Consider the following 26,202-nt stretch of genomic DNA (forward strand, 5'->3'; position numbering starts at 1 on the left):
ACATTGTAATGCATCTGGATCCCAAAATGAATCTTTAAACTACTCAAATAAAATGAAACATTAACATGTGCCTTAATATCACCTTGTTTTTGTCTCTGCCAGATAAGTGTGTAATTTTGCAAAACACACACACAATTTGAAATAAATAAAATCTCACTCCAAGACTTTAAAAGTTGGCTGTCCTGAATTATTTGTACTAAATGAGCAGCTTGGTTGGTCATTTCTTCTGGTAAAAAAGGGTAATTGGTCCAAACTGATATTTTATTCTTATCCTATTTTATTTTTATTTGACCAGAGCAGCCAGAGGAAGAAAGCCCTGAGCTGAATCAGGAGCATAGTGTACCTCTGATCTGGCCACACCTCATCACAAGGCTCATTAAACGCATTAACTTTAGCAGCCGCCGTGGATCAGGCGGGATTCTGTCTGGTTGGGAGTTTCCAGACACAGACGGAGCTCTCACTCTTTGTTTCTGCTTTTGAAAGCGACAAAAGCCAGTCCGACAGCCATCCAGAGGGCTCTTTAAGATAACAACTTCCGTCTGTCTGCTGATCTGTCAGCAGGTGTCATGTCGAGAACAGCCTGCCTGCCGAGAATTGCATCCCCTGCCGCGGGAGCGCGCATTGTAAATTCGCTGATAACGATGAGGAAACCGCTTAAAATATCAGCAACGCGACGGCTGTAAGATATAAAATACTGTTTTAATGTAAGGAACCTCAATAACATCCCCCCCCCCCCCCCCCACACACACACACACACGCAGTTTTCCCTGAAGACTTTTATTTAAGAATTAATAGATTAACCGATCATGGTGCAGTCTGCCATTAAAAGTATATACAACGTTTTTTACTACTTTTGACAAACTCATACGGTGTCCTGTTTGTGTCGGAATCAGACCTTTAATCAATACTTTAAAAGGTTTAGATGTCATAAAATGTTTTACCTAACAGCAGAGAATATGACGCATAAAATAGCAGAGCACCGAAAATACATCTGGGACACAGTAAAGATTCAATTAACAATAACGTAAAAATCTCTCTCTCTCTCTCTCTCTCTCTCTCTCTCTCTCTCTCTCTCTCTCTCTCTCTCTCTCTCTCTCTCTCTCTCTCTCTCTCTCTCTCTCTCTCTCTCTCTCTCTCTCTCTCTCTCTCTCTCTCTCTCTCTCTCTCTCTCTCTCTCTCTCTCTCTCTCTCTCTCTCTCTCTCTCTCTCTCTCTCTCTCTCTCTCTCTCTCTCTCTCTCTCTCTCTCTCTCTCTCTCTCTCTCTCTCTCTCTCTCTCTATATATACATACATACATACATACATACATACACACATTCAACTGTGACAACATATTAAGTAACAAGGTAACATGCATAAGTAACATGGTAATAGTACGAGTATATCTTATAGCCGTCGTAATGCGCGCTCCCGCGGCAGGGGATGCAATTTTCTGCTGGCAGGCTGTTCTCGACATAACACCGGCGCGCTGCCGTCCGTGCGACGCGCATCCTGCTGCCGCAGCTCACCCCGGCACGGCGGGATGCCGCTGCTGCTGCACCTGACCCGCTCAGCGCCATCGATGAGCTAAAATGCTCCGGGTTCGCCCCGTTCACGGATTCAGCCGGCCCGGTGTACAACGGTAACGGGACTGAGCTGACGAGGAGAGAGCCGCCTCGGTTTTATCGCGTCATGTATTTTTTATGTGATGGCCGAACTGAAATGACTCTCTTTGGGATGGGCCGCTTCTTCTGGTGCACACGCTTTATAGCAAAACACCGGCTGTCTGTCTGCTCGGCGGTCTCTGCTGGTGGATTAAAGGAACCAGCCGCTGCAGTTTGATCAAGTAAGTGCGGGACAAGGACTGCAGCTCTCACGGATACAGCACACCGCAGAAGTTTATCCTTACAATAAACCAGCAGCTCCAAGACAAGTCCTCCCTTTTCACACATGTAATAAATGTTTTATAAAACTTTTATTAAGGGGATCCAGAGTCCAAAGTGCAACATGTCTTCAGTGGCAGCGTCCAAACAGAGTGGTGTGAGCTTCAGGGGGCTCCCCATGGAGAGCTGGATGTCTCACCTGCCATGCGCTCTGTGGGACACCCCCCTGTTCCACCTGGCCATCCCAGGTAGGCAGCCATGCATCAGTGGGTTTGAGCTAAATGTGTGACACTGATCAGCTTAATCTAACTAGAACTTAGATAATAACAGTGGTCACCACACCAAGTCTAACTAAATACTAGTTATTTTAAATCATCATGAAAATTGTTTTTGTGTTCAAATGATAAAAAGATGATATCAGCATAATTAAACGGAAAAGTCTTGTTTTCATTGTGAATTTTTATCACGGCAAAATTTTCAATGAATAGTTTGTACACCTGATTTTACTGTATTCATACAAAAATCAACTAAATCTATGTGTGTGACACCTGCGTCATAAACGTGATCAACATGTTCTTGTGCTTCAACAAGAACATCTACTCAGTGAATATAAAATTTCAAATCAAACAGTGCAAGGCCCAGCCCTTGTTGGGCTGGTTTGCTTTATTTACTTAAATTATTGCTGTCACATATAGATGGCACAGTTCTGCAGTTTTACTCTTTCATAGCTAAAGGACAAGACATGACATGTTTACATGAGCCAGCTAACCACAGGTCCTACTGGATGAAATAATCTTAACTTCAACATGAATTTTAACTCTATGAACAACAACATCACCTTCATTTGGACACAAACATGTTTTGGAGACAAAAGAAAAAGACTTGCAGCACAACCAGCGTGTTTGTTTCTGACCACGACCAAAGTGTGGAAGCAGCCTCTGGGATGAGAGGCTAAATGTCTCCATCACCTGCTGCAGAAGCTGCTGCGTTCAAAGCTGACAGAAACGGGGATCTGTGCGCTGCAACCCCCGCAATAAACCTGCGCACTTCCAGTACAGATGTGAACATGTTTGTCGAGTGATTGGTGCAATAATCAATTTTTATTTTACTTCCACAAAATACAAGTTCTGAATTAAATATTACTGAAACGGGACGGCTTGTCGTGGGATTTAAAAGCCGCCGCTCGTTCATTACGCCGTCGTTTTTGAAGTCAGGCAGTCCAAATGACCGCGGAGAGGCCCGCTGGCTGTTGCACACATGCGCAGTGGGCTTTATTTTACCCCAACAATCCGAATGGCCGTGTACGTGCACGTCAATCGGAATGATGAACGGAATAAACCACCTCTCTCAATCAATCGGATTGAAATCTCTATCCGATCGGGCCGAATCGGATCAGAATATTCTGATGGACATGTTTACATGCAGAATTTTCTATCTGATTGGGCATTCAATCCGATTGAATATGCGCATGTAAACGTGGCTAATGACTCGATTGAAGCTATTTGTTAGCATTAGCAACTCCACCACACTGCGAAACTCCTTCAGGCTTGTGTTATTTGTGGAGATAAAACATCCTTTCTGACAAAGACCTAGAATGGCTCATTCTGGAAGGTACTGGAACTGTCAAGAATAAAACAGCCTAAATTGCTTAATGTCAGAATAATTTAGTGCAAATAACTTCATAAATATGCTCTGCATTGACCATGGGACTAATAAAACTTCATTATGCATCTGTTGAGATGGCAGCAATCCACTTTGGTGTTGGCCAAGCTGTTACCTTATAAGTCTTACTAAAAACAAACTACAAACAGGCGGTTCGGATAGTCATTACTTGTGACTTTTACACAGAAACATCTAAAAGGAGACATTTTCCTTTCAGTCTCTGAAGAAAAACAGAGCATTGTGTAAAATGGATTGTTCTCACATGAGGTCACTTAGATTAATTAGACAGAATAGTTTTAAAAGTTAAACATCTGCAGTGTAATCCTCCTCCAGCTTCACAGAAAACTGAACCAGGATCAGCAGGGTTAGGGTTAGGGTTAACTAGTGTGCTCATCTCTGGGCTTGAGCTCAGGTCTGCTGGTTTCCAGTGCTCATCGCCTCACCAGAGAGCTCATTAGCAACAGGTTGTTCCAGCATTCAAGTCACGTCTGACAACATCAGACTGGGTCCGATAGCATCTGATTTATTAATGAGCTTGCAGACCCCTGGCTTATGATCAGTACTGTACTCGGTTTTTAGTAATTACAGTATGTTTATAGCTCATAACTAGCATCAACATGGAACATTTACAGTGTACTCTGATGATTTATTTGCTCTTTCCAGGCAGCCACAACGCAATAACCTACTGCCTGGACACGAACAACAGATCTCCTGTTGACCCCATGCAGCCAGACATGCTTCAGCAGCTGGACAAATTCATGAAGCCCTTCATTCGCCCCTTTGTCTACAAGTGGGCCATAACACAAGTAATGGATCTTCAGTAACCAGTCAGTACGAAGCACTTCTGAACCTGAACCTCACTACGATATTTAAATGTGTAAATCCCTCGTTGTGCAGGAGTTTTCCGTAAAGCAGCAGCTGGACTGCGGAGTCAGATACTATGACCTGAGAATCGCTCACAGACCCAACGACAGCTCCACCGACCTCTACTTCTACCACGGAGTTTACACAACACTCACTGTTGAGGTAAAGGTCTTACACACCAACACCAGTCAGGTTTTCACTGAATGTCTTGTGAGCCATTTGCTATGGGGAAAAAAAGCTCTGGTGCTTCTATTTCAGGGGGTAGAAGTTTGCTAGAGTTGGGGTTGAAAACGACAGGACTTACTCGTTAATATTCATATATGCAAATGCATCACCACTAACTCATTTGCTCCTATTTCTTGGGTAAAAAAATACAACATTGATGTTTTATTGCCACAAATAACAAAAGCCTGAACTTGTGTTATGTTGTGGAGTTGCTAATGCTAACGTTTAGCTTCCACTAGCGCAGCTGGGCTCTGCTCTCTCCTGGCTGCTAATGGTGCGTTCCAGTTGTCCTCGGTCAAGATAAGTTCGCCGGAAATGACCCAATGAACTCGAAATTCCGAGCTGCGAGCTCGTAGGTTTCAGAGGACCCCGAGATCCCAAATTTAAAGATGGCTGAGCCCCGTGCTACCAGGAAGTAATCATCTTTATTTTTTTCTCATTTATATGTTCAGTTTTCTTTCTTTCTGCTATTTAACAGCACCAGTAATTTGTTTGTTGTTGTTATCAATAATTACACTGTTGACAAATTTAACATTACCATCAAAATTGACTGGTGTTTATGGTTTTTACTTTTTCTGGCAGTTATATTTTTACATTTGATTTGTAATGTTTTTCTAGTTGTCTGTGGCAACTGTCAAAGGGCGTGTGTGTCACTATCATTTAGAAGCGGAGACAAGCCAAGTTAGGCGAGGCCACGGATACTAATTTCCTCTGTCACGTAGAAGAAACTAGCTTTTTCTGACCCAGGCATTTTCCCGTCTATTTACTTCCTGTGACGAATGGAGGCGATCGATCCAACATACCATTTTTATGTTCTGCATGCATTTGAAACTCAGAGTGACCGATCGAACTTCAAAACGAAGTATTATGCGTTTTTTAATGAACCTGACCTTTGAAAGGCTAACATCTAAACGACAAACCGAGGATTGATCAAAAACTTTTGAACTCAAACTTTAAATATTATTTTGTGTTTCTTTGACAGACAGTTTTGAAGGAGATAAATGATTGGCTGGATGCTCATCCCAAAGAGGTGGTGATTCTGTCCTTCAGCCACTTCCTCGGCCTGAACCAGGACCTCCATGTCCTGCTGCTCATGACCATTCGCACCATATTCACCTCCAAACTCTGTCCCAAAACGGTACAGCTCTGCCTTGTGTGCTCTATTAAATAATTCATTCTTTTCATAAACTTTTCCCGATGTAAAACTATGTGAGGATCAGCTACTCTAAATAACTCTATCAATACAAATAATCTGTTTAATTTAACTGAAAATGGTCTTCAAATCAATGTGCAAGTAGCATTTGTTAAAAAATAGCACCCAATAATAAAACCATAAATCCAGAAAACATATTTCTTCAATTATCCAATACATTTTTGTTTAATTAAAGGCATTGTATCTTTTAAAAATCATTCATTCCTGAGAATTTTATTTAACCCTTACACAACTATTAAATTTTATAACCTTAAAGTCATTAGAGCACAAAAATGCACTTAGAAAGCTTCCCATAGAAATATTATATAATATTTCATAAGTCCCAAATTTTTTACATGAATTTCATCCTTGGCCTCAGCCCTAACAAAGTATAATAAAATATGTGTGTGTTTCTCAGATTTAACCCCTTCATTGCCAGGTTTATTATCAAAACCAGAAGTTTGAAAACTGTAGAAAAAATGAAAAAAATCAAATAATTTTTGTGTGTTATGTCCAGATGACCTTTTTTGTGGGTAAGTTGTCACAGCCTTGGAGTGTCACAAATGGGCATAAAAATATTTTTGCTCACTTTTTAGTTTTTGTGTGATGCCACATTTTCTAAAATACGCACTGTTAAAGTCCTTTGAGCACAAAAAAATGCACTTACAAAGATAACCAGATGAACACTTTATTAAAGCACACGAACAAAGAAAAAGTGTGTGTGTGTGTGTGTGTGTGTGTGTGTGTGTGTGTGTGTGTGTGTGTGTGTGTGTGTGTGTGTGAGAGAGAGAGAGAGAGAGAAACAGAGGGGAGTGAGCTAACAGCTGCAGGTGAAGCACACAACTGATGAGTGCTCCTCGTGCACTGCCTGTCCACATTTTCTGCAAAAGCGTGCACGAAAGCCTGCGCTTTGGTACGTAGCTCACCGCGGTGGTGGTGGAGGTGAAGGCGAAGAGGGAGGACAGAACCGCTCTGCTTCTCATCTGCAGCAGCTGTGGGGGCAGCTCTGGCTTGTTGCGCCTATCTGTTCCCACAAGACACATTTTATTTTGGAGCAGCTCTTCTCCAAGGGCTAGTGATGTGAAAAAATTGTCCGTGGTGACAGTGCGGCCGCTCAGTCCCTCGGTGAGCTCCAGCACCACAAGCCTCCCTTGCTTCCTTTCTGCCGGGGCGTCTCGCGTCATCTTGCCCAAGTAGGGAATAAGGCATAAGAGGCCACATCGCACACCACTCTCAGCTTCAATCCATAGTTTGCCTGCTTTGAGGGCATATACTAGTTGGTAGTTGCAGCAACCTCTGAATCCAACGAGCTGTTCATCCACACACACACATCTTCACCGGGGTTGTAGGCGAGAGGGAGCCGGCCCACCTGGAAGTTCCTCACCTCCCAGAGGGGAGCGAGCTTGTACTGTATAGCGTTTGAAGCGTGCCACAACCCGTGCACGTGGATTGGGTCCATAGCGCGCGTGTGAACGGGACTCGCGAGCGAAAATATACATGGCGAGAGGTCATTTGTGCACTGAGAGGGAGCAAACTGTGTCTGTGAGCGCACAAGGATGTGCACAAGTGACAAACCTGCGTGCGCGCGTTGTCAACGAGCACAGTATATCTTATAGCCGTCGTAATGCGCGCTCCCGCGGCAGGGGATGCAATTTTCTGCTGGCAGGCTGTTCTCGACATAACACCGGCGCGCTGCCGTCCGTGCGACGCGCATCCTGCTGCCGCAGCTCACCCCGGCACGGCGGGATGCCGCTGCTGCTGCACCTGACCCGCTCAGCGCCATCGATGAGCTAAAATGCTCCGGGTTCGCCCCGTTCACGGATTCAGCCGGCCCGGTGTACAACGGTAACGGGACTGAGCTGACGAGGAGAGAGCCGCCTCGGTTTTATCGCGTCATGTATTTTTTATGTGATGGCCGAACTGAAATGACTCTCTTTGGGATGGGCCGCTTCTTCTGGTGCACACGCTTTATAGCAAAACACCGGCTGTCTGTCTGCTCGGCGGTCTGTCTGCTTCTGCTGGTGGATTAAAGGAACCAGCCGCTGCAGTTTGATCAAGTAAGTGCGGGACAAGGACTGCAGCTCTCACGGATACAGCACACCGCAGAAGTTTATCCTTACAATAAACCAGCAGCTCCAAGACAAGTCCTCCCTTTTCACACATGTAATAAATGTTTTATAAAACTTTTATTAAGGGGATCCAGAGTCCAAAGTGCAACATGTCTTCAGTGGCAGCGTCCAAACAGAGTGGTGTGAGCTTCAGGGGGCTCCCCATGGAGAGCTGGATGTCTCACCTGCCATGCGCTCTGTGGGACACCCCCCTGTTCCACCTGGCCATCCCAGGTAGGCAGCCATGCATCAGTGGGTTTGAGCTAAATGTGTGACACTGATCAGCTTAATCTAACTAGAACTTAGATAATAACAGTGGTCACCACACCAAGTCTAACTAAATACTAGTTATTTTAAATCATCATGAAAATTGTTTTTGTGTTCAAATGATAAAAAGATGATATCAGCATAATTAAACGGAAAAGTCTTGTTTTCATTGTGAATTTTTATCACGGCAAAATTTTCAATGAATAGTTTGTACACCTGATTTTACTGTATTCATACAAAAATCAACTAAATCTATGTGTGTGACACCTGCGTCATAAACGTGATCAACATGTTCTTGTGCTTCAACAAGAACATCTACTCAGTGAATATAATATTTCAAATCAAACAGTGCAAGGCCCAGCCCTTGTTGGGCTGGTTTGCTTTATTTACTTAAATTATTGCCGTCACATATAGATGGCACAGTTCTGCAGTTTTACTCTTTCATAGCTAAAGGACAAGACATGACATGTTTACATGAGCCAGCTAACCACAGGTCCTACTGGATGAAATAATCTTAACTTCAACATGAATTTTATGAACAACAACATCACCTTCATTTAGACACAAACATGTTTTGGAGACAAAAGAAAAAGACTTGCAGCACAACCAGCGTGTTTGTTTCTGACCACGACCAAAGTGTGGAAGCAGCCTCTGGGATGAGAGGCTAAATGTCTCCATCACCTGCTGCAGAAGCTGCTGCGTTCAAAGCTGACAGAAACGGGGATCTGTGCGCTGCAACCCCCGCAATAAACCTGCGCACTTCCAGTACAGATGTGAACATGTTTGTCGAGTGATTGGTGCAATAATCAATTTTTATTTTACTTCCACAAAATACAAGTTCTGAATTAAATATTACTGAAACGGGACGGCTTGTCGTGGGATTTAAAAGCCGCCGCTCGTTCATTACGCCGTCGTTTTTGAAGTCAGGCAGTCCAAATGACCGCGGAGAGGCCCGCTGGCTGTTGCACACATGCGCAGTGGGCTTTATTTTACCCCAACAATCCGAATGGCTGTGTACGTGCACGTCAATCGGAATGATGAACGGAATAAACCACCTCTCTCAATCGGATTGAAATCTCTATCCGATCGGGCCGAATCGGATCAGAATATTCTGATGGACGTGTTTACATGCAGAATTTTCTATCTGATTGGGCGTTCAATCCGATTGAATATGCGCATGTAAACGTGGCTAATGACTCGATTGAAGCTATTTGTTAGCATTAGCAACTCCACCACACTGCGAAACTCCTTCAGGCTTGTGTTATTTGTGGAGATAAAACATCCTTTCTGACAAAGACCTAGAATGGCTCATTCTGGAAGGTACTGGAACTGTCAAGAATAAAACAGCCTAAATTGCTTAATGTCAGAATAATTTAGTGCAAATAACTTCATAAATATGCTCTGCATTGACCATGGGACTAATACAACTTCATTATGCATCTGTTGAGATGGCAGCAATCCACTTTGGTGTTGGCCAAGCTGTTACCTTATAAGTCTTACTAAAAACAAACTACAAACAGGCGGTTCGGATAGTCATTACTTGTGACTTTTACACAGAAACATCTAAAAGGAGACATTTTCCTTTCAGTCTCTGAAGAAAAACAGAGCATTGTGTAAAATGGATTGTTCTCACATGAGGTCACTTAGATTAATTAGACAGAATAGTTTTAAAAGTTAAACATCTGCAGTGTAATCCTCCTCCAGCTTCACAGAAAACTGAACCAGGATCAGCAGGGTTAGGGTTAGGGTTAACTAGTGTGCTCATCTCTGGGCTTGAGCTCAGGTCTGCTGGTTTCCAGTGCTCATCGCCTCACCAGAGAGCTCATTAGCAACAGGTTGTTCCAGCATTCACGTCACGTCTGACAACATCAGACTGGGTCCGATAGCATCTGATTTATTAATGAGCTTGCAGACCCCTGGCTTATGATCAGTACTGTACTCGGTTTTTAGTAATTACAGTATGTTTATAGCTCATAACTAGCATCAACATGGAACATTTACAGTGTACTCTGATGATTTATTTGCTCTTTCCAGGCAGCCACAATGCAATAACCTACTGCCTGGACACGAACAACAGATCTCCTGTTGACCCCATGCAGCCAGACATGCTTCAGCAGCTGGACAAATTCATGAAGCCCTTCATTCGCCCCTTTGTCTACAAGTGGGCCATAACACAAGTAATGGATCTTCAGTAACCAGTCAGTACGAAGCACTTCTGAACCTGAACCTCACTACGATATTTAAATGTGTAAATCCCTCGTTGTGCAGGAGTTTTCCGTAAAGCAGCAGCTGGACTGCGGAGTCAGATACTATGACCTGAGAATCGCTCACAGACCCAACGACAGCTCCACCGACCTCTACTTCTACCACGGAGTTTACACAACACTCACTGTTGAGGTAAAGGTCTTACACACCAACACCAGTCAGGTTTTCACTGAATGTCTTGTGAGCCATTTGCTATGGGGAAAAAAAGCTCTGGTGCTTCTATTTCAGGGGGTAGAAGTTTGCTAGAGTTGGGGTTGAAAACGACAGGACTTACTCGTTAATATTCATATATGCAAATGCATCACCACTAACTCATTTGCTCCTATTTCTTGGGTAAAAAAATACAACATTGATGTTTTATTGCCACAAATAACAAAAGCCTGAACTTGTGTTATGTTGTGGAGTTGCTAATGCTAACGTTTAGCTTCCACTAGCGCAGCTGGGCTCTGCTCTCTCCTGGCTGCTAATGGTGCGTTCCAGTTGTCCTCGGTCAAGATAAGTTCGCCGGAAATGACCCAATGAACTCGAAATTCCGAGCTGCGAGCTCGTAGGTTTCAGAGGACCCCGAGATCCCAAATTTAAAGATGGCTGAGCCCCGTGCTACCAGGAAGTAATCATCTTTATTTTTTTCTCATTTATATGTTCAGTTTTCTTTCTTTCTGCTATTTAACAGCACCAGTAATTTGTTTGTTGTTGTTATCAATAATTACACTGTTGACAAATTTAACATTACCATCAAAATTGACTGGTGTTTATGGTTTTTACTTTTTCTGGCAGTTATATTTTTACATTTGATTTGTAATGTTTTTCTAGTTGTCTGTGGCAACTGTCAAAGGGCGTGTGTGTCACTATCATTTAGAAGCGGAGACAAGCCAAGTTAGGCGAGGCCACGGATACTAATTTCCTCTGTCACGTAGAAGAAACTAGCTTTTTCTGACCCAGGCATTTTCCCGTCTATTTACTTCCTGTGACGAATGGAGGCGATCGATCCAACATACCATTTTTATGTTCTGCATGCATTTGAAACTCAGAGTGACCGATCGAACTTCAAAACGAAGTATTATGCGTTTTTTAATGAACCTGACCTTTGAAAGGCTAACATCTAAACGACAAACCGAGGATTGATCAAAAACTTTTGAACTCAAACTTTAAATATTATTTTGTGTTTCTTTGACAGACAGTTTTGAAGGAGATAAATGATTGGCTGGATGCTCATCCCAAAGAGGTGGTGATTCTGTCCTTCAGCCACTTCCTCGGCCTGAACCAGGACCTCCATGTCCTGCTGCTCATGACCATTCGCACCATATTCACCTCCAAACTCTGTCCCAAAACGGTACAGCTCTGCCTTGTGTGCTCTATTAAATAATTCATTCTTTTCATAAACTTTTCCCGATGTAAAACTATGTGAGGATCAGCTACTCTAAATAACTCTATCAATACAAATAATCTGTTTAATTTAACTGAAAATGGTCTTCAAATCAATGTGCAAGTAGCATTTGTTAAAAAATAGCACCCAATAATAAAACCATAAATCCAGAAAACATATTTCTTCAATTATCCAATACATTTTTGTTTAATTAAAGGCATTGTATCTTTTAAAAATCATTCATTCCTGAGAATTTTATTTAACCCTTACACAACTTTTAAATTTTCTAACCTTAAAGTCATTAGAGCACAAAAATGCACTTAGAAAGCTTCCCATAGAAATATTATATAATATTTCATAAGTCCCAAATTTTTTACATGAATTTCATCCTTGGCCTCAGCCCTAACAAAGTATAATAAAATATGTGTGTGTTTCTCAGATTTAACCCCTTCATTGCCAGGTTTATTATCAAAACCAGAAGTTTGAAAACTGTAGAAAAAATGAAAAAAATCAAATAATTTTTGTGTGTTATGTCCAGATGACCTTTTTTGTGGGTAAGTTGTCACAGCCTTGGAGTGTCACAAATGGGCATAAAAATATTTTTGCTCACTTTTTAGTTTTTGTGTGATGCCACATTTTCTAAAATACGCACTGTTAAAGTCCTTTGAGCACAAAAAAATGCACTTACAAAGATAACCAGATGAACACTTTATTAAAGCACACGAACAAAGAAAAAGTGTGTGTGTGTGTGTGTGTGTGTGTGTGTGAGAGAGAGAGAGAGAGAGAGAGAAACAGAGGGGAGTGAGCTAACAGCTGCAGGTGAAGCACACAACTGATGAGTGCTCCTCGTGCACTGCCTGTCCACATTTTCTGCAAAAGCGTGCACGAAAGCCTGCGCTTTGGTACGTAGCTCACCGCGGTGGTGGTGGAGGTGAAGGCGAAGAGGGAGGACAGAACCGCTCTGCTTCTCATCTGCAGCAGCTGTGGGGGCAGCTCTGGCTTGTTGCGCCTATCTGTTCCCACAAGACACATTTTATTTTGGAGCAGCTCTTCTCCAAGGGCTAGTGATGTGAAAAAATTGTCCGTGGTGACAGTGCGGCCGCTCAGTCCCTCGGTGAGCTCCAGCACCACAAGCCTCCCTTGCTTCCTTTCTGCCGGGGCGTCTCGCGTCATCTTGCCCAAGTAGGGAATAAGGCATAAGAGGCCACATCGCACACCACTCTCAGCTTCAATCCATAGTTTGCCTGCTTTGAGGGCATATACTAGTTGGTAGTTGCAGCAACCTCTGAATCCAACGAGCTGTCCATCCACACACACACATCTTCACCGGGGTTGTAGGCGAGAGGGAGCCGGCCCACCTGGAAGTTCCACACCTCCCAGAGGGGAGCGAGCTTGTACTGTATAGCGTTTGAAGCGTGCCACAACCCGTGCACGTGGATTGGGTCCATAGCGCACGTGTGAACGGGACTCGCGAGCGAAAATATACATGGCGAGAGGTCATTTGTGCACTGAGAGGGAGCAAACTGTGTCTGTGAGCGCACAAGGATGTGCACAAGTGACAAACCTGCGTGCGCGCGTTATCAACGAGCACACGGCAGAGGAAAACGTGCGCGCGCGGCAGCCTCTGTGCGCGCTCGGCAGCCTCTCTGCATGCTCGGTTTCTGACTCCTGCTTGCTCGGCTGTAAGGGCTTTTGGCACTCTGGAGGCGTGGCCTGTGACAGATCTTCTCTGTCCTCTGATTGGTTAGTTTACCCCGCACTTTACCCTCTACCTATCTATATAAAAATGTCTGATGTTCAGTAGATGCTGCCATAGCTCAGCTGGGAGAGCGGGTGACTCTCGCCCCGGAGGATCCAGGTTCGAGTCCAAGCAAGGAAAATGCAGTAGATGTCATGTTAATTTTTATTAATTCCAGGTATTTTACAGTTGTGACCGTTCAACTGTCATTAAACGTCCGAATGTTTGCTGGGCAGTGTTTTAAAAAGTGCACATAAGCTAGATGGTTTTAACCATATAAAATTACATTTTTTGTGATACTGGAAAAATACATACTGAAATAAAACTACTGATTGAAAACTTTATGACTGTGGTTGTACAATATATGACTCACTAATACACTGCAAACTCCCAGAGAGAGAGAGAGAGAGAGAGAGAGAGAGAGAGAGAGAGAAGTTCTTGCCTCATTAATGAATTGTTTATTTTTTTCAGTATTTAATTGACAAATTATCCTTTCAAATAATTAATTGATGAGTTACATAATTGTCCATTTAGAATTGTTGAATGGACTGAGTCAAGTTTGGTGCACTTTATATATTTCAAAACATGTTTTTTTTATTTTAATGATGCATATAAATAATTTAAATGTTAATTTAATGAAATATTTCTATTTTTTCATTACCTCACCCTTGTTTTGACAAAAACGGGACCTTGCTGGATAATATCATGGAGAAACTATTTGTTCACAGTACTTGGCTCAGTGAGGATCTGTGTAAAGGAGGAGATACTCAGAAATCTGTCTGCAGATTGTTACAACCCAGACTGGAAGTGGCGGGCTGTAATAAGAAAGGAGACCAAACAGAGGAGTGGGGGTTCAACAACTGATTTATTTAACAAAAGTAAGGATTTACTAAAGCAAGTTAGTGAACAGAAAATGGCCATCTCAAGGTTTTACTCGGATGTCCCTCAGCAGGGTGCAGCACTGTTGAAGGTCATCTGAATGAAAGCTTGATATGCAGTTTCTTTATGAAAGTGTGTAAATATACAGTGTGGTTGCCATACATATGTTGAGGTTCTCAGACATCAGGCTCCTTTGCCCAGGCCTTCACTAGTGGGCTATTTTAAAAGTTGGTAAGGAGAAAAACCACAGCATATAGCTGATTGTTTACAAATGCAAGGAGGGGAATAACAATCAAAAAGCTTGTGTTCTTGGACCAGATGAATGGAGCGCTCCACATGCACTCAGAGATGTTATGGCTTCTGTTTCTATAACTTTACATGCAGACATTTGAGGTTTGCCAGAAAGGAAAGCTGGCCTGTACACTTTGCAGGGCACAATGTCATCAATGAAGAAACCCCTGTCTACCAAGATGACCATCTCTAGTTGTAGCATTTTCATCACACCAGATTCCCAGGTTGGTCGCTGATAGTTCCAGCATACAGTGCTGAGACAAAGGTCACTGGCCTATGTGGCACAATCCAAATGAGCCTCTTCAGAGTGCAGTTGAACTTGAGGAAAATATATGACTCTGGAAGAGAGGGGAATATGGCCATTGACACCTCAGATCAGTGCAGTCAAGAATTACTGGTGTTTGGGTAGTCCTGAACGTGTTGTGATGCCCCCACCATCTCATTGGGTTTTCATTTGTGTTTAATTGTGTTTTTCTTCTGTTGTAGGCAGCTGGTTAAGCAGCCTTGGAGGCACCTGGGCTCAGGGTGTGGTGCTGCCTACAAAGCCTACTGTTTTTCTGCTTTCACTGGGTCTCTCCTGTGTGGTGGAGAGTCCTCACTGGCCATTTTCTGTTCACTAACTTGCTTTAGTAAATCCTTACTTTTGTTAAATAAATCAGTTGTTGAACCCCCCACTCCTCTGTTTGGTCTCCTTTCTTATTACAGCCCACCACTTCCAGTCTGGGTTGTAACAATCTGCAGACAGATTTCTGAGTATCTCCTCCTTTGGTACACAGATCCTCACTGAGCCATGTACTGTGAACAAATAGTTTCTCCATGATATTATCCAGCAAGGTCCCGTTTTTGTCAAAACAAGGGTGAGGTAATGAAAAAATAGAAATATTTCATTAAATTAACATTTAAATGATTTATATGCATCATTAAAAAAAAAAAAAAAACATGTTTTGAAATATATAAAGTGCACCAAACTTGACTCAGTCCATTCAACAATTCTAAATGGACAATTATGTAACTCATCAATTAATTATTTGAAAGGATAATTTGTCAATTAAATACTGAAAAAAATAAACAATACATTAATGAGGCAAGAATCTCTCTCTCTCTCTCTCTCTCTCTCTCTCTCTCTCTCTCTCTCTCTCTCTCTCTCTCTCTCTCTCTCTCTCTCTCTCTCTCTCTCTCTCTCTCTCTCTCTCTCTCTCTCTCTCTCTCTCTCTCTCTCTCTCTCTCTCTCTCTCTCTCTCTCTCTCTCTCTCTCTCTCTCTCTCTCTCTCTCTCTCTCTCTCTCTCTCTCTCTCTCTCTCTCTCTCTCTCTCTCTCTCTCTCTCTCTCTCTCTCTCTCTCTACATATACATACATACATACATACATACATACACACATTCAACTGTGACAACATATTAAGTAACAAGGTAACATGCATAAGTAACATGGTAATAGTACGAGTATATCTTATAGCCGTCGTAATGCGCGCTCCCGCGGCAGGGGATGCAATTTTCTGCTGGCAGGCTGTTCTCGACATAACACCGGCGCGCTGCCGTCCGTGCGACGCGCATCCTGCTGCCGCAGCTCACCCCGGCACGGCGGGATGCCGCTGCTGCTGCACCTGACCCGCTCAGCGCCATCGATGAGCTAAAATGCTCCGGGTTCGCCCCGTTCACGGATTCAGCCGGCCCGGTGTACAACGGTAACGGGACTGAGCTGACGAGGAGAGAGCCGCCTCGGTTTTATCGCGTCATGTATTTTTTATGTGATGGCCGAACTGAAATGACTCTCTTTGGGATGGGCCGCTTCTTCTGGTGCACACGCTTTATAGCAAAACACCGGCTGTCTGTCTGCTCGGCGGTCTGTCTGCTTCTGCTGGTGGATTAAAGGAACCAGCCGCTGCAGTTTGATCAAGTAAGTGCGGGACAAGGACTGCAGCTCTCACGGATACAGCACACCGCAGAAGTTTATCCTTACAATAAACCAGCAGCTCCAAGACAAGTCCTCCCTTTTCACACATGTAATAAATGTTTTATAAAACTTTTATTAAGGGGATCCAGAGTCCAAAGTGCAACATGTCTTCAGTGGCAGCGTCCAAACAGAGTGGTGTGAGCTTCAGGGGGCTCCCCATGGAGAGCTGGATGTCTCACCTGCCATGCGCTCTGTGGGACACCCCCCTGTTCCACCTGGCCATCCCAGGTAGGCAGCCATGCATCAGTGGGTTTGAGCTAAATGTGTGACACTGATCAGCTTAATCTAACTAGAACTTAGATAATAACAGTGGTCACCACACCAAGTCTAACTAAATACTAGTTATTTTAAATCATCATGAAAATTGTTTTTGTGTTCAAATGATAAAAAGATGATATCAGCATAATTAAACGGAAAAGTCTTGTTTTCATTGTGAATTTTTATCACGGCAAAATTTTCAATGAATAGTTTGTACACCTGATTTTACTGTATTCATACAAAAATCAACTAAATCTATGTGTGTGACACCTGCGTCATAAACGTGATCAACATGTTCTTGTGCTTCAACAAGAACATCTACTCAGTGAATATAATATTTCAAATCAAACAGTGCAAGGCCCAGCCCTTGTTGGGCTGGTTTGCTTTATTTACTTAAATTATTGCTGTCACATATAGATGGCACAGTTCTGCAGTTTTACTCTTTCATAGCTAAAGGACAAGACATGACATGTTTACATGAGCCAGCTAACCACAGGTCCTACTGGATGAAATAATCTTAACTTCAACATGAATTTTATGAACAACAACATCACCTTCATTTAGACACAAACATGTTTTGGAGACAAAAGAAAAAGACTTGCAGCACAACCAGCGTGTTTGTTTCTGACCACGACCAAAGTGTGGAAGCAGCCTCTGGGATGAGAGGCTAAATGTCTCCATCACCTGCTGCAGAAGCTGCTGCGTTCAAAGCTGACAGAAACGGGGATCTGTGCGCTGCAACCCCCGCAATAAACCTGCGCACTTCCAGTACAGATGTGAACATGTTTGTCGAGTGATTGGTGCAATAATCAATTTTTATTTTACTTCCACAAAATACAAGTTCTGAATTAAATATTACTGAAACGGGACGGCTTGTCGTGGGATTTAAAAGCCGCCGCTCGTTCATTACGCCGTCGTTTTTGAAGTCAGGCAGTCCAAATGACCGCGGAGAGGCCCGCTGGCTGTTGCACACATGCGCAGTGGGCTTTATTTTACCCCAACAATCCGAATGGCTGTGTACGTGCACGTCAATCGGAATGATGAACGGAATAAACCACCTCTCTCAATCGGATTGAAATCTCTATCCGATCGGGCCGAATCGGATCAGAATATTCTGATGGACGTGTTTACATGCAGAATTTTCTATCTGATTGGGCGTTCAATCCGATTGAATATGCGCATGTAAACGTGGCTAATGACTCGATTGAAGCTATTTGTTAGCATTAGCAACTCCACCACACTGCGAAACTCCTTCAGGCTTGTGTTATTTGTGGAGATAAAACATCCTTTCTGACAAAGACCTAGAATGGCTCATTCTGGAAGGTACTGGAACTGTCAAGAATAAAACAGCCTAAATTGCTTAATGTCAGAATAATTTAGTGCAAATAACTTCATAAATATGCTCTGCATTGACCATGGGACTAATACAACTTCATTATGCATCTGTTGAGATGGCAGCAATCCACTTTGGTGTTGGCCAAGCTGTTACCTTATAAGTCTTACTAAAAACAAACTACAAACAGGCGGTTCGGATAGTCATTACTTGTGACTTTTACACAGAAACATCTAAAAGGAGACATTTTCCTTTCAGTCTCTGAAGAAAAACAGAGCATTGTGTAAAATGGATTGTTCTCACATGAGGTCACTTAGATTAATTAGACAGAATAGTTTTAAAAGTTAAACATCTGCAGTGTAATCCTCCTCCAGCTTCACAGAAAACTGAACCAGGATCAGCAGGGTTAGGGTTAGGGTTAACTAGTGTGCTCATCTCTGGGCTTGAGCTCAGGTCTGCTGGTTTCCAGTGCTCATCGCCTCACCAGAGAGCTCATTAGCAACAGGTTGTTCCAGCATTCACGTCACGTCTGACAACATCAGACTGGGTCCGATAGCATCTGATTTATTAATGAGCTTGCAGACCCCTGGCTTATGATCAGTACTGTACTCGGTTTTTAGTAATTACAGTATGTTTATAGCTCATAACTAGCATCAACATGGAACATTTACAGTGTACTCTGATGATTTATTTGCTCTTTCCAGGCAGCCACAATGCAATAACCTACTGCCTGGACACGAACAACAGATCTCCTGTTGACCCCATGCAGCCAGACATGCTTCAGCAGCTGGACAAATTCATGAAGCCCTTCATTCGCCCCTTTGTCTACAAGTGGGCCATAACACAAGTAATGGATCTTCAGTAACCAGTCAGTACGAAGCACTTCTGAACCTGAACCTCACTACGATATTTAAATGTGTAAATCCCTCGTTGTGCAGGAGTTTTCCGTAAAGCAGCAGCTGGACTGCGGAGTCAGATACTATGACCTGAGAATCGCTCACAGACCCAACGACAGCTCCACCGACCTCTACTTCTACCACGGAGTTTACACAACACTCACTGTTGAGGTAAAGGTCTTACACACCAACACCAGTCAGGTTTTCACTGAATGTCTTGTGAGCCATTTGCTATGGGGAAAAAAAGCTCTGGTGCTTCTATTTCAGGGGGTAGAAGTTTGCTAGAGTTGGGGTTGAAAACGACAGGACTTACTCGTTAATATTCATATATGCAAATGCATCACCACTAACTCATTTGCTCCTATTTCTTGGGTAAAAAAATACAACATTGATGTTTTATTGCCACAAATAACAAAAGCCTGAACTTGTGTTATGTTGTGGAGTTGCTAATGCTAACGTTTAGCTTCCACTAGCGCAGCTGGGCTCTGCTCTCTCCTGGCTGCTAATGGTGCGTTCCAGTTGTCCTCGGTCAAGATAAGTTCGCCGGAAATGACCCAATGAACTCGAAATTCCGAGCTGCGAGCTCGTAGGTTTCAGAGGACCCCGAGATCCCAAATTTAAAGATGGCTGAGCCCCGTGCTACCAGGAAGTAATCATCTTTATTTTTTTCTCATTTATATGTTCAGTTTTCTTTCTTTCTGCTATTTAACAGCACCAGTAATTTGTTTGTTGTTGTTATCAATAATTACATTGTTGACAAATTTAACATTACCATCAAAATTGACTGGTGTTTATGGTTTTTACTTTTTCTGGCAGTTATATTTTTACATTTGATTTGTAATGTTTTTCTAGTTGTCTGTGGCAACTGTCAAAGGGCGTGTGTGTCACTATCATTTAGAAGCGGAGACAAGCCAAGTTAGGCGAGGCCACGGATACTAATTTCCTCTGTCACGTAGAAGAAACTAGCTTTTTCTGACCCAGGCATTTTCCCGTCTATTTACTTCCTGTGACGAATGGAGGCGATCGATCCAACATACCATTTTTATGTTCTGCATGCATTTGAAACTCAGAGTGACCGATCGAACTTCAAAACGAAGTATTATGCGTTTTTTAATGAACCTGACCTTTGAAAGGCTAACATCTAAACGACAAACCGAGGATTGATCAAAAACTTTTGAACTCAAACTTTAAATATTATTTTGTGTTTCTTTGACAGACAGTTTTGAAGGAGATAAATGATTGGCTGGATGCTCATCCCAAAGAGGTGGTGATTCTGTCCTTCAGCCACTTCCTCGGCCTGAACCAGGACCTCCATGTCCTGCTGCTCATGACCATTCGCACCATATTCACCTCCAAACTCTGTCCCAAAACGGTACAGCTCTGCCTTGTGTGCTCTATTAAATAATTCATTCTTTTCATAAACTTTTCCCGATGTAAAACTATGTGAGGATCAGCTACTCTAAATAACTCTATCAATACAAATAATCTGTTTAATTTAACTGAAAATGGTCTTCAAATCAATGTGCAAGTAGCATTTGTTAAAAAATAGCACCCAATAATAAAACCATAAATCCAGAAAACATATTTCTTCAATTATCCAATACATTTTTGTTTAATTAAAGGCATTGTATCTTTTAAAAATCATTCATTCCTGAGAATTTTATTTAACCCTTACACAACTTTTAAATTTTCTAACCTTAAAGTCATTAGAGCACAAAAATGCACTTAGAAAGCTTCCCATAGAAATATTATATAATATTTCATAAGTCCCAAATTTTTTACATGAATTTCATCCTTGGCCTCAGCCCTAACAAAGTATAATAAAATATGTGTGTGTTTCTCAGATTTAACCCCTTCATTGCCAGGTTTATTATCAAAACCAGAAGTTTGAAAACTGTAGAAAAAATGAAAAAAATCAAATAATTTTTGTGTGTTATGTCCAGATGACCTTTTTTGTGGGTAAGTTGTCACAGCCTTGGAGTGTCACAAATGGGCATAAAAATATTTTTGCTCACTTTTTAGTTTTTGTGTGATGCCACATTTTCTAAAATACGCACTGTTAAAGTCCTTTGAGCACAAAAAAATGCACTTACAAAGATAACCAGATGAACACTTTATTAAAGCACACGAACAAAGAAAAAGTGTGTGTGTGTGTGTGTGTGTGTGTGTGTGTGAGAGAGAGAGAGAGAGAAACAGAGGGGAGTGAGCTAACAGCTGCAGGTGAAGCACACAACTGATGAGTGCTCCTCGTGCACTGCCTGTCCACATTTTCTGCAAAAGCGTGCACGAAAGCCTGCGCTTTGGTACGTAGCTCACCGCGGTGGTGGTGGAGGTGAAGGCGAAGAGGGAGGACAGAACCGCTCTGCTTCTCATCTGCAGCAGCTGTGGGGGCAGCTCTGGCTTGTTGCGCCTATCTGTTCCCACAAGACACATTTTATTTTGGAGCAGCTCTTCTCCAAGGGCTAGTGATGTGAAAAAATTGTCCGTGGTGACAGTGCGGCCGCTCAGTCCCTCGGTGAGCTCCAGCACCACAAGCCTCCCTTGCTTCCTTTCTGCCGGGGCGTCTCGCGTCATCTTGCCCAAGTAGGGAATAAGGCATAAGAGGCCACATCGCACACCACTCTCAGCTTCAATCCATAGTTTGCCTGCTTTGAGGGCATATACTAGTTGGTAGTTGCAGCAACCTCTGAATCCAACGAGCTGTCCATCCACACACACACATCTTCACCGGGGTTGTAGGCGAGAGGGAGCCGGCCCACCTGGAAGTTCCTCACCTCCCAGAGGGGAGCGAGCTTGTACTGTATAGCGTTTGAAGCGTGCCACAACCCGTGCACGTGGATTGGGTCCATAGCGCACGTGTGAACGGGACTCGCGAGCGAAAATATACATGGCGAGAGGTCATTTGTGCACTGAGAGGGAGCAAACTGTGTCTGTGAGCGCACAAGGATGTGCACAAGTGACAAACCTGCGTGCGCGCGTTATCAACGAGCACACGGCAGAGGAAAACGTGCGCGCGCGGCAGCCTCTGTGCGCGCTCGGCAGCCTCTCTGCATGCTCGGTTTCTGACTCCTGCTTGCTCGGCTGTAAGGGCTTTTGGCACTCTGGAGGCGTGGCCTGTGACAGATCTTCTCTGTCCTCTGATTGGTTAGTTTACCCCGCACTTTACCCTCTACCTATCTATATAAAAATGTCTGATGTTCAGTAGATGCTGCCATAGCTCAGCTGGGAGAGCGGGTGACTCTCGCCCCGGAGGATCCAGGTTCGAGTCCAAGCAAGGAAAATGCAGTAGATGTCATGTTAATTTTTATTAATTCCAGGTATTTTACAGTTGTGACCGTTCAACTGTCATTAAACGTCCGAATGTTTGCTGGGCAGTGTTTTAAAAAGTGCACATAAGCTAGATGGTTTTAACCATATAAAATTACATTTTTTGTGATACTGGAAAAATACATACTGAAATAAAACTACTGATTGAAAACTTTATGACTGTGGTTGTACAATATATGACTCACTAATACACTGCAAACTCCCAGAGAGAGAGAGAGAGAGAGAGAGAGAGAGAGAAGTTCTTGCCTCATTAATGAATTGTTTATTTTTTTCAGTATTTAATTGACAAATTATCCTTTCAAATAATTAATTGATGAGTTACATAATTGTCCATTTAGAATTGTTGAATGGACTGAGTCAAGTTTGGTGCACTTTATATATTTCAAAACATGTTTTTTTTATTTTAATGATGCATATAAATAATTTAAATGTTAATTTAATGAAATATTTCTATTTTTTCATTACCTCACCCTTGTTTTGACAAAAACGGGACCTTGCTGGATAATATCATGGAGAAACTATTTGTTCACAGTACTTGGCTCAGTGAGGATCTGTGTAAAGGAGGAGATACTCAGAAATCTGTCTGCAGATTGTTACAACCCAGACTGGAAGTGGCGGGCTGTAATAAGAAAGGAGACCAAACAGAGGAGTGGGGGTTCAACAACTGATTTATTTAACAAAAGTAAGGATTTACTAAAGCAAGTTAGTGAACAGAAAATGGCCATCTCAAGGTTTTACTCGGATGTCCCTCAGCAGGGTGCAGCACTGTTGAAGGTCATCTGAATGAAAGCTTGATATGCAGTTTCTTTATGAAAGTGTGTAAATATACAGTGTGGTTGCCATACATATGTTGAGGTTCTCAGACATCAGGCTCCTTTGCCCAGGCCTTCACTAGTGGGCTATTTTAAACGTTGGTAAGGAGACAAACCACAGCATATAGCTGATTGTTTACAAATGCAAGGAGGGGAATAACAATCAAAAAGCTTGTGTTCTTGGACCAGATGAATGGAGCGCTCCACATGCACTCAGAGATGTTATGGCTTCTGTTTCTATAACTTTACATGCAGACATTTGAGGTTTGCCAGAAAGAAAAGCTGGCCTGTACACTTTGCAGGGCACAATGTCATCAATGAAGAAACCCCTGTCTACCAAGATGACCATCTCTAGTTGTAGCATTTTCATCACACCAGATTCCCAGGTTGGTCGCTGATAGTTCCAGCATACAGTGCTGAGACAAAGGTCACTGGCCTATGTGGCACAATCCAAATGAGCCTCTTCAGAGTGCAGTTGAACTTGAGGAAAATATATGACTCTGGAAGAGAGGGGAATATGGCCATTGACACCTCAGATCAGTGCAGTCAGGAATTACTGGTGTTTGGGTAGTCCTGAACGTGTTGTGATGCCCCCACCATCTCATTGGGTTTTCATTTGTGTTTAATTGTGTTTTTCTTCTGTTGTAGGCAGCTGGTTAAGCAGCCTTGGAGGCACCTGGGCTCAGGGTGTGGTGCTGCCTACAAAGCCTACTGTTTTTCTGCTTTCACTGGGTCTCTCCTGTGTGGTGGAGAGTCCTCACTGGCCATTTTCTGTTCACTAACTTGCTTTAGTAAATCCTTACTTTTGTTAAATAAATCAGTTGTTGAACCCCCCACTCCTCTGTTTGGTCTCCTTTCTTATTACAGCCCACCACTTCCAGTCTGGGTTGTAACAATCTGCAGACAGATTTCTGAGTATCTCCTCCTTTGGTACACAGATCCTCACTGAGCCATGTACTGTGAACAAATAGTTTCTCCATGATATTATCCAGCAAGGTCCCGTTTTTGTCAAAACAAGGGTGAGGTAATGAAAAAATAGAAATATTTCATTAAATTAACATTTAAATGATTTATATGCATCATTAAAAAAAAAAAAAAACATGTTTTGAAATATATAAAGTGCACCAAACTTGACTCAGTCCATTCACCAATTCTAAATGGACAATTATGTAACTCATCAATTAATTATTTGAAAGGATAATTTGTCAATTAAATACTGAAAAAAATAAACAATTCATTAATGAGGCAAGAATCTCTCTCTCTCTCTCTCTCTCTCTCTCTCTCTCTCTCTCTCTCTCTCTCTCTCTCTCTCTCTCTCTCTCTCTCTCTCTCTCTCTCTCTCTCTCTCTCTCTCTCTCTCTCTCTCTCTCTCTCTCTCTCTCTCTCTCTCTCTCTCTCTCTCTCTCTCTCTCTCTCTCTCTCTCTCTCTCTCTCTCTCTCTCTCTCTCTCTCTCTCTCTCTCTCTCTCTCTCTCTCTCTCTCTCTCTCTCTCTCTCTCTCTCTCTCTCTCTCTCTCTCTCTCTCTCTCTCTCTCTCTCTCTCTCTCTCTCTCTCTCTCTCTCTCTCTCTCTCTCTCTCTCTCTCGAAGCCCCACTCTAAGGGAGTTTGCAGTGTATTAGTGAGTCATATATTGTACAACCACAGTCATAAAGTTTTCAATCAGTAGTTTTATCTCAGTATGTATTTTTCCAGTATCACAAAAAATGTAATTTTATATGGTTAAAACCATCTAGCTTATGTGCACTTTTTAAAACACTGCCCAGCAAACATTCGGACGTTTAATGACAGTTGAACGGTCACAACTGTAAAATACCTGGAATTAATAAAAATTAACATGACATCTACTGCATTTTCCTTGCCCGGACTCAAACCTGGATCCTCCGGGGGGAGAGTCACCCGCTCTCCCAGCTGAGCTATGCCAGCATCTACTGAACATCAGACATTTTTATATAGATAGGTAGAGGGTAAAGTGCGGCGTAAACTAACCAATCAGAGGACAGAGAAGATCTGTCACAGGCCACGCCTCCAGAGTGCCAAAAGCCCTTACAGCCAAGTGAGCAGGAGTCAGAAACCGAGCGCGCAGAGAGGCTGCCGAGCGCGCACAGAGGCAGCCGCGCGCGCACGTTTTCCTCTGCCGTGTGCTCGTTGACAACGCGCGAACGCAGGTTTGTCACTTGTGCACATCCTTGTGCGCTCACAGACACAGTTTGCTCCCTCTCAGTGCACAAATGACCTCTCGCCATGTATATTTTCGCTCGCGAGTCCCGTTCACACGCGCGCTGTGGCCCCAATCCGCGTGCACGGGTTGTGGCATGCTTCAAACGCCATAGTACTGCTGCACCAACCGGCGTGCTGCCCTCAAGCGGTCATCAAACCGCACTGTTGCCGTCAGCAAATGGAACTTTCGCAGGCTCATTTTGGCTCTGAAAATTGGCCTCCCGGTTTCCTCCCCCCCAGAGGTTTGCAGTGGATTCCCCAGGAACGGAGCACCCCCAGCGGGGACGAGCAGCCCAAGGAATGCGCGGAGTTCCACGTCGTCAACATCCGTCCAGTTGTTGTCATACTTTCTCCTCCCCTCTATATTAGTGTGTTTAATTATTATATCAAGGATTGTTATTGTTAAAAAAAAATCGAAGCTGTCCGCGAAGTGGGAGATCCCTCGACGGTGGAAGTGTGAGGCCAACAGAGAATCCTGATGTCAGGTGTTGATCTGCGTTCAAACTTCTTCGCTTGTGGCAGAGAAATTAATCCAGATCTGAGTCTCATATACATATAGTCTCATGTACTTTTAGTCAATTGGTGCGCCTGTGTAAACTGACCCCAACTCCATGTAAACAAACTCAGCTCTGCAGGAATTTGTTTTGCAAAACAAATGTACGTCTTTGAAGTTTTTCAGCCTTCATCT

At 43.0% G+C, this 26,202-nt stretch overlaps 1 protein-coding gene across 6 annotated transcripts in view; it reads left to right on the plus strand.

Moving 5' to 3' along the window:
- Positions 1-1,781: 1,781 nt before the first annotated feature.
- The window catches only part of LOC129154720 (uncharacterized), a 28,156-nt gene continuing 3,735 nt past the window's right edge, over positions 1,782-26,202 (plus strand). For 2 of the 6 annotated variants that reach the window (XM_070545900.1, XM_070545901.1), the window contains exons 1-12: positions 1,816-2,109; positions 4,187-4,329; positions 4,421-4,549; positions 5,595-5,750; positions 7,999-8,146; positions 10,214-10,356; positions 10,448-10,576; positions 11,622-11,777; positions 16,752-16,899; positions 18,967-19,109; positions 19,201-19,329; positions 20,375-20,530. In XM_070545900.1, the coding sequence (XP_070402001.1) occupies positions 1,938-2,109; positions 4,187-4,329; positions 4,421-4,549; positions 5,595-5,750; positions 7,999-8,146; positions 10,214-10,356; positions 10,448-10,576; positions 11,622-11,777; positions 16,752-16,899; positions 18,967-19,109; positions 19,201-19,329; positions 20,375-20,530 (1,752 nt within the window). In that variant the 5' untranslated portion in view covers positions 1,816-1,937. Of the gene's footprint in view, positions 2,110-4,186; positions 4,330-4,420; positions 4,550-5,594; positions 5,751-7,998; positions 8,147-10,213; positions 10,357-10,447; positions 10,577-11,621; positions 11,778-16,751; positions 16,900-18,966; positions 19,110-19,200; positions 19,330-20,374; positions 20,531-23,945; positions 24,133-26,202 lie in introns of those variants that run through there. The other 4 variants (XM_070545902.1, XM_070545905.1, XM_070545904.1 and 1 more) reach the window with 4 other exon arrangements.

The sequence above is a fragment of the Nothobranchius furzeri genome, chromosome 16, assembly GCF_043380555.1.
Source record: "Nothobranchius furzeri strain GRZ-AD chromosome 16, NfurGRZ-RIMD1, whole genome shotgun sequence".
In the NCBI taxonomy this organism is placed as follows: domain Eukaryota; kingdom Metazoa; phylum Chordata; class Actinopteri; order Cyprinodontiformes; family Nothobranchiidae; genus Nothobranchius; species Nothobranchius furzeri.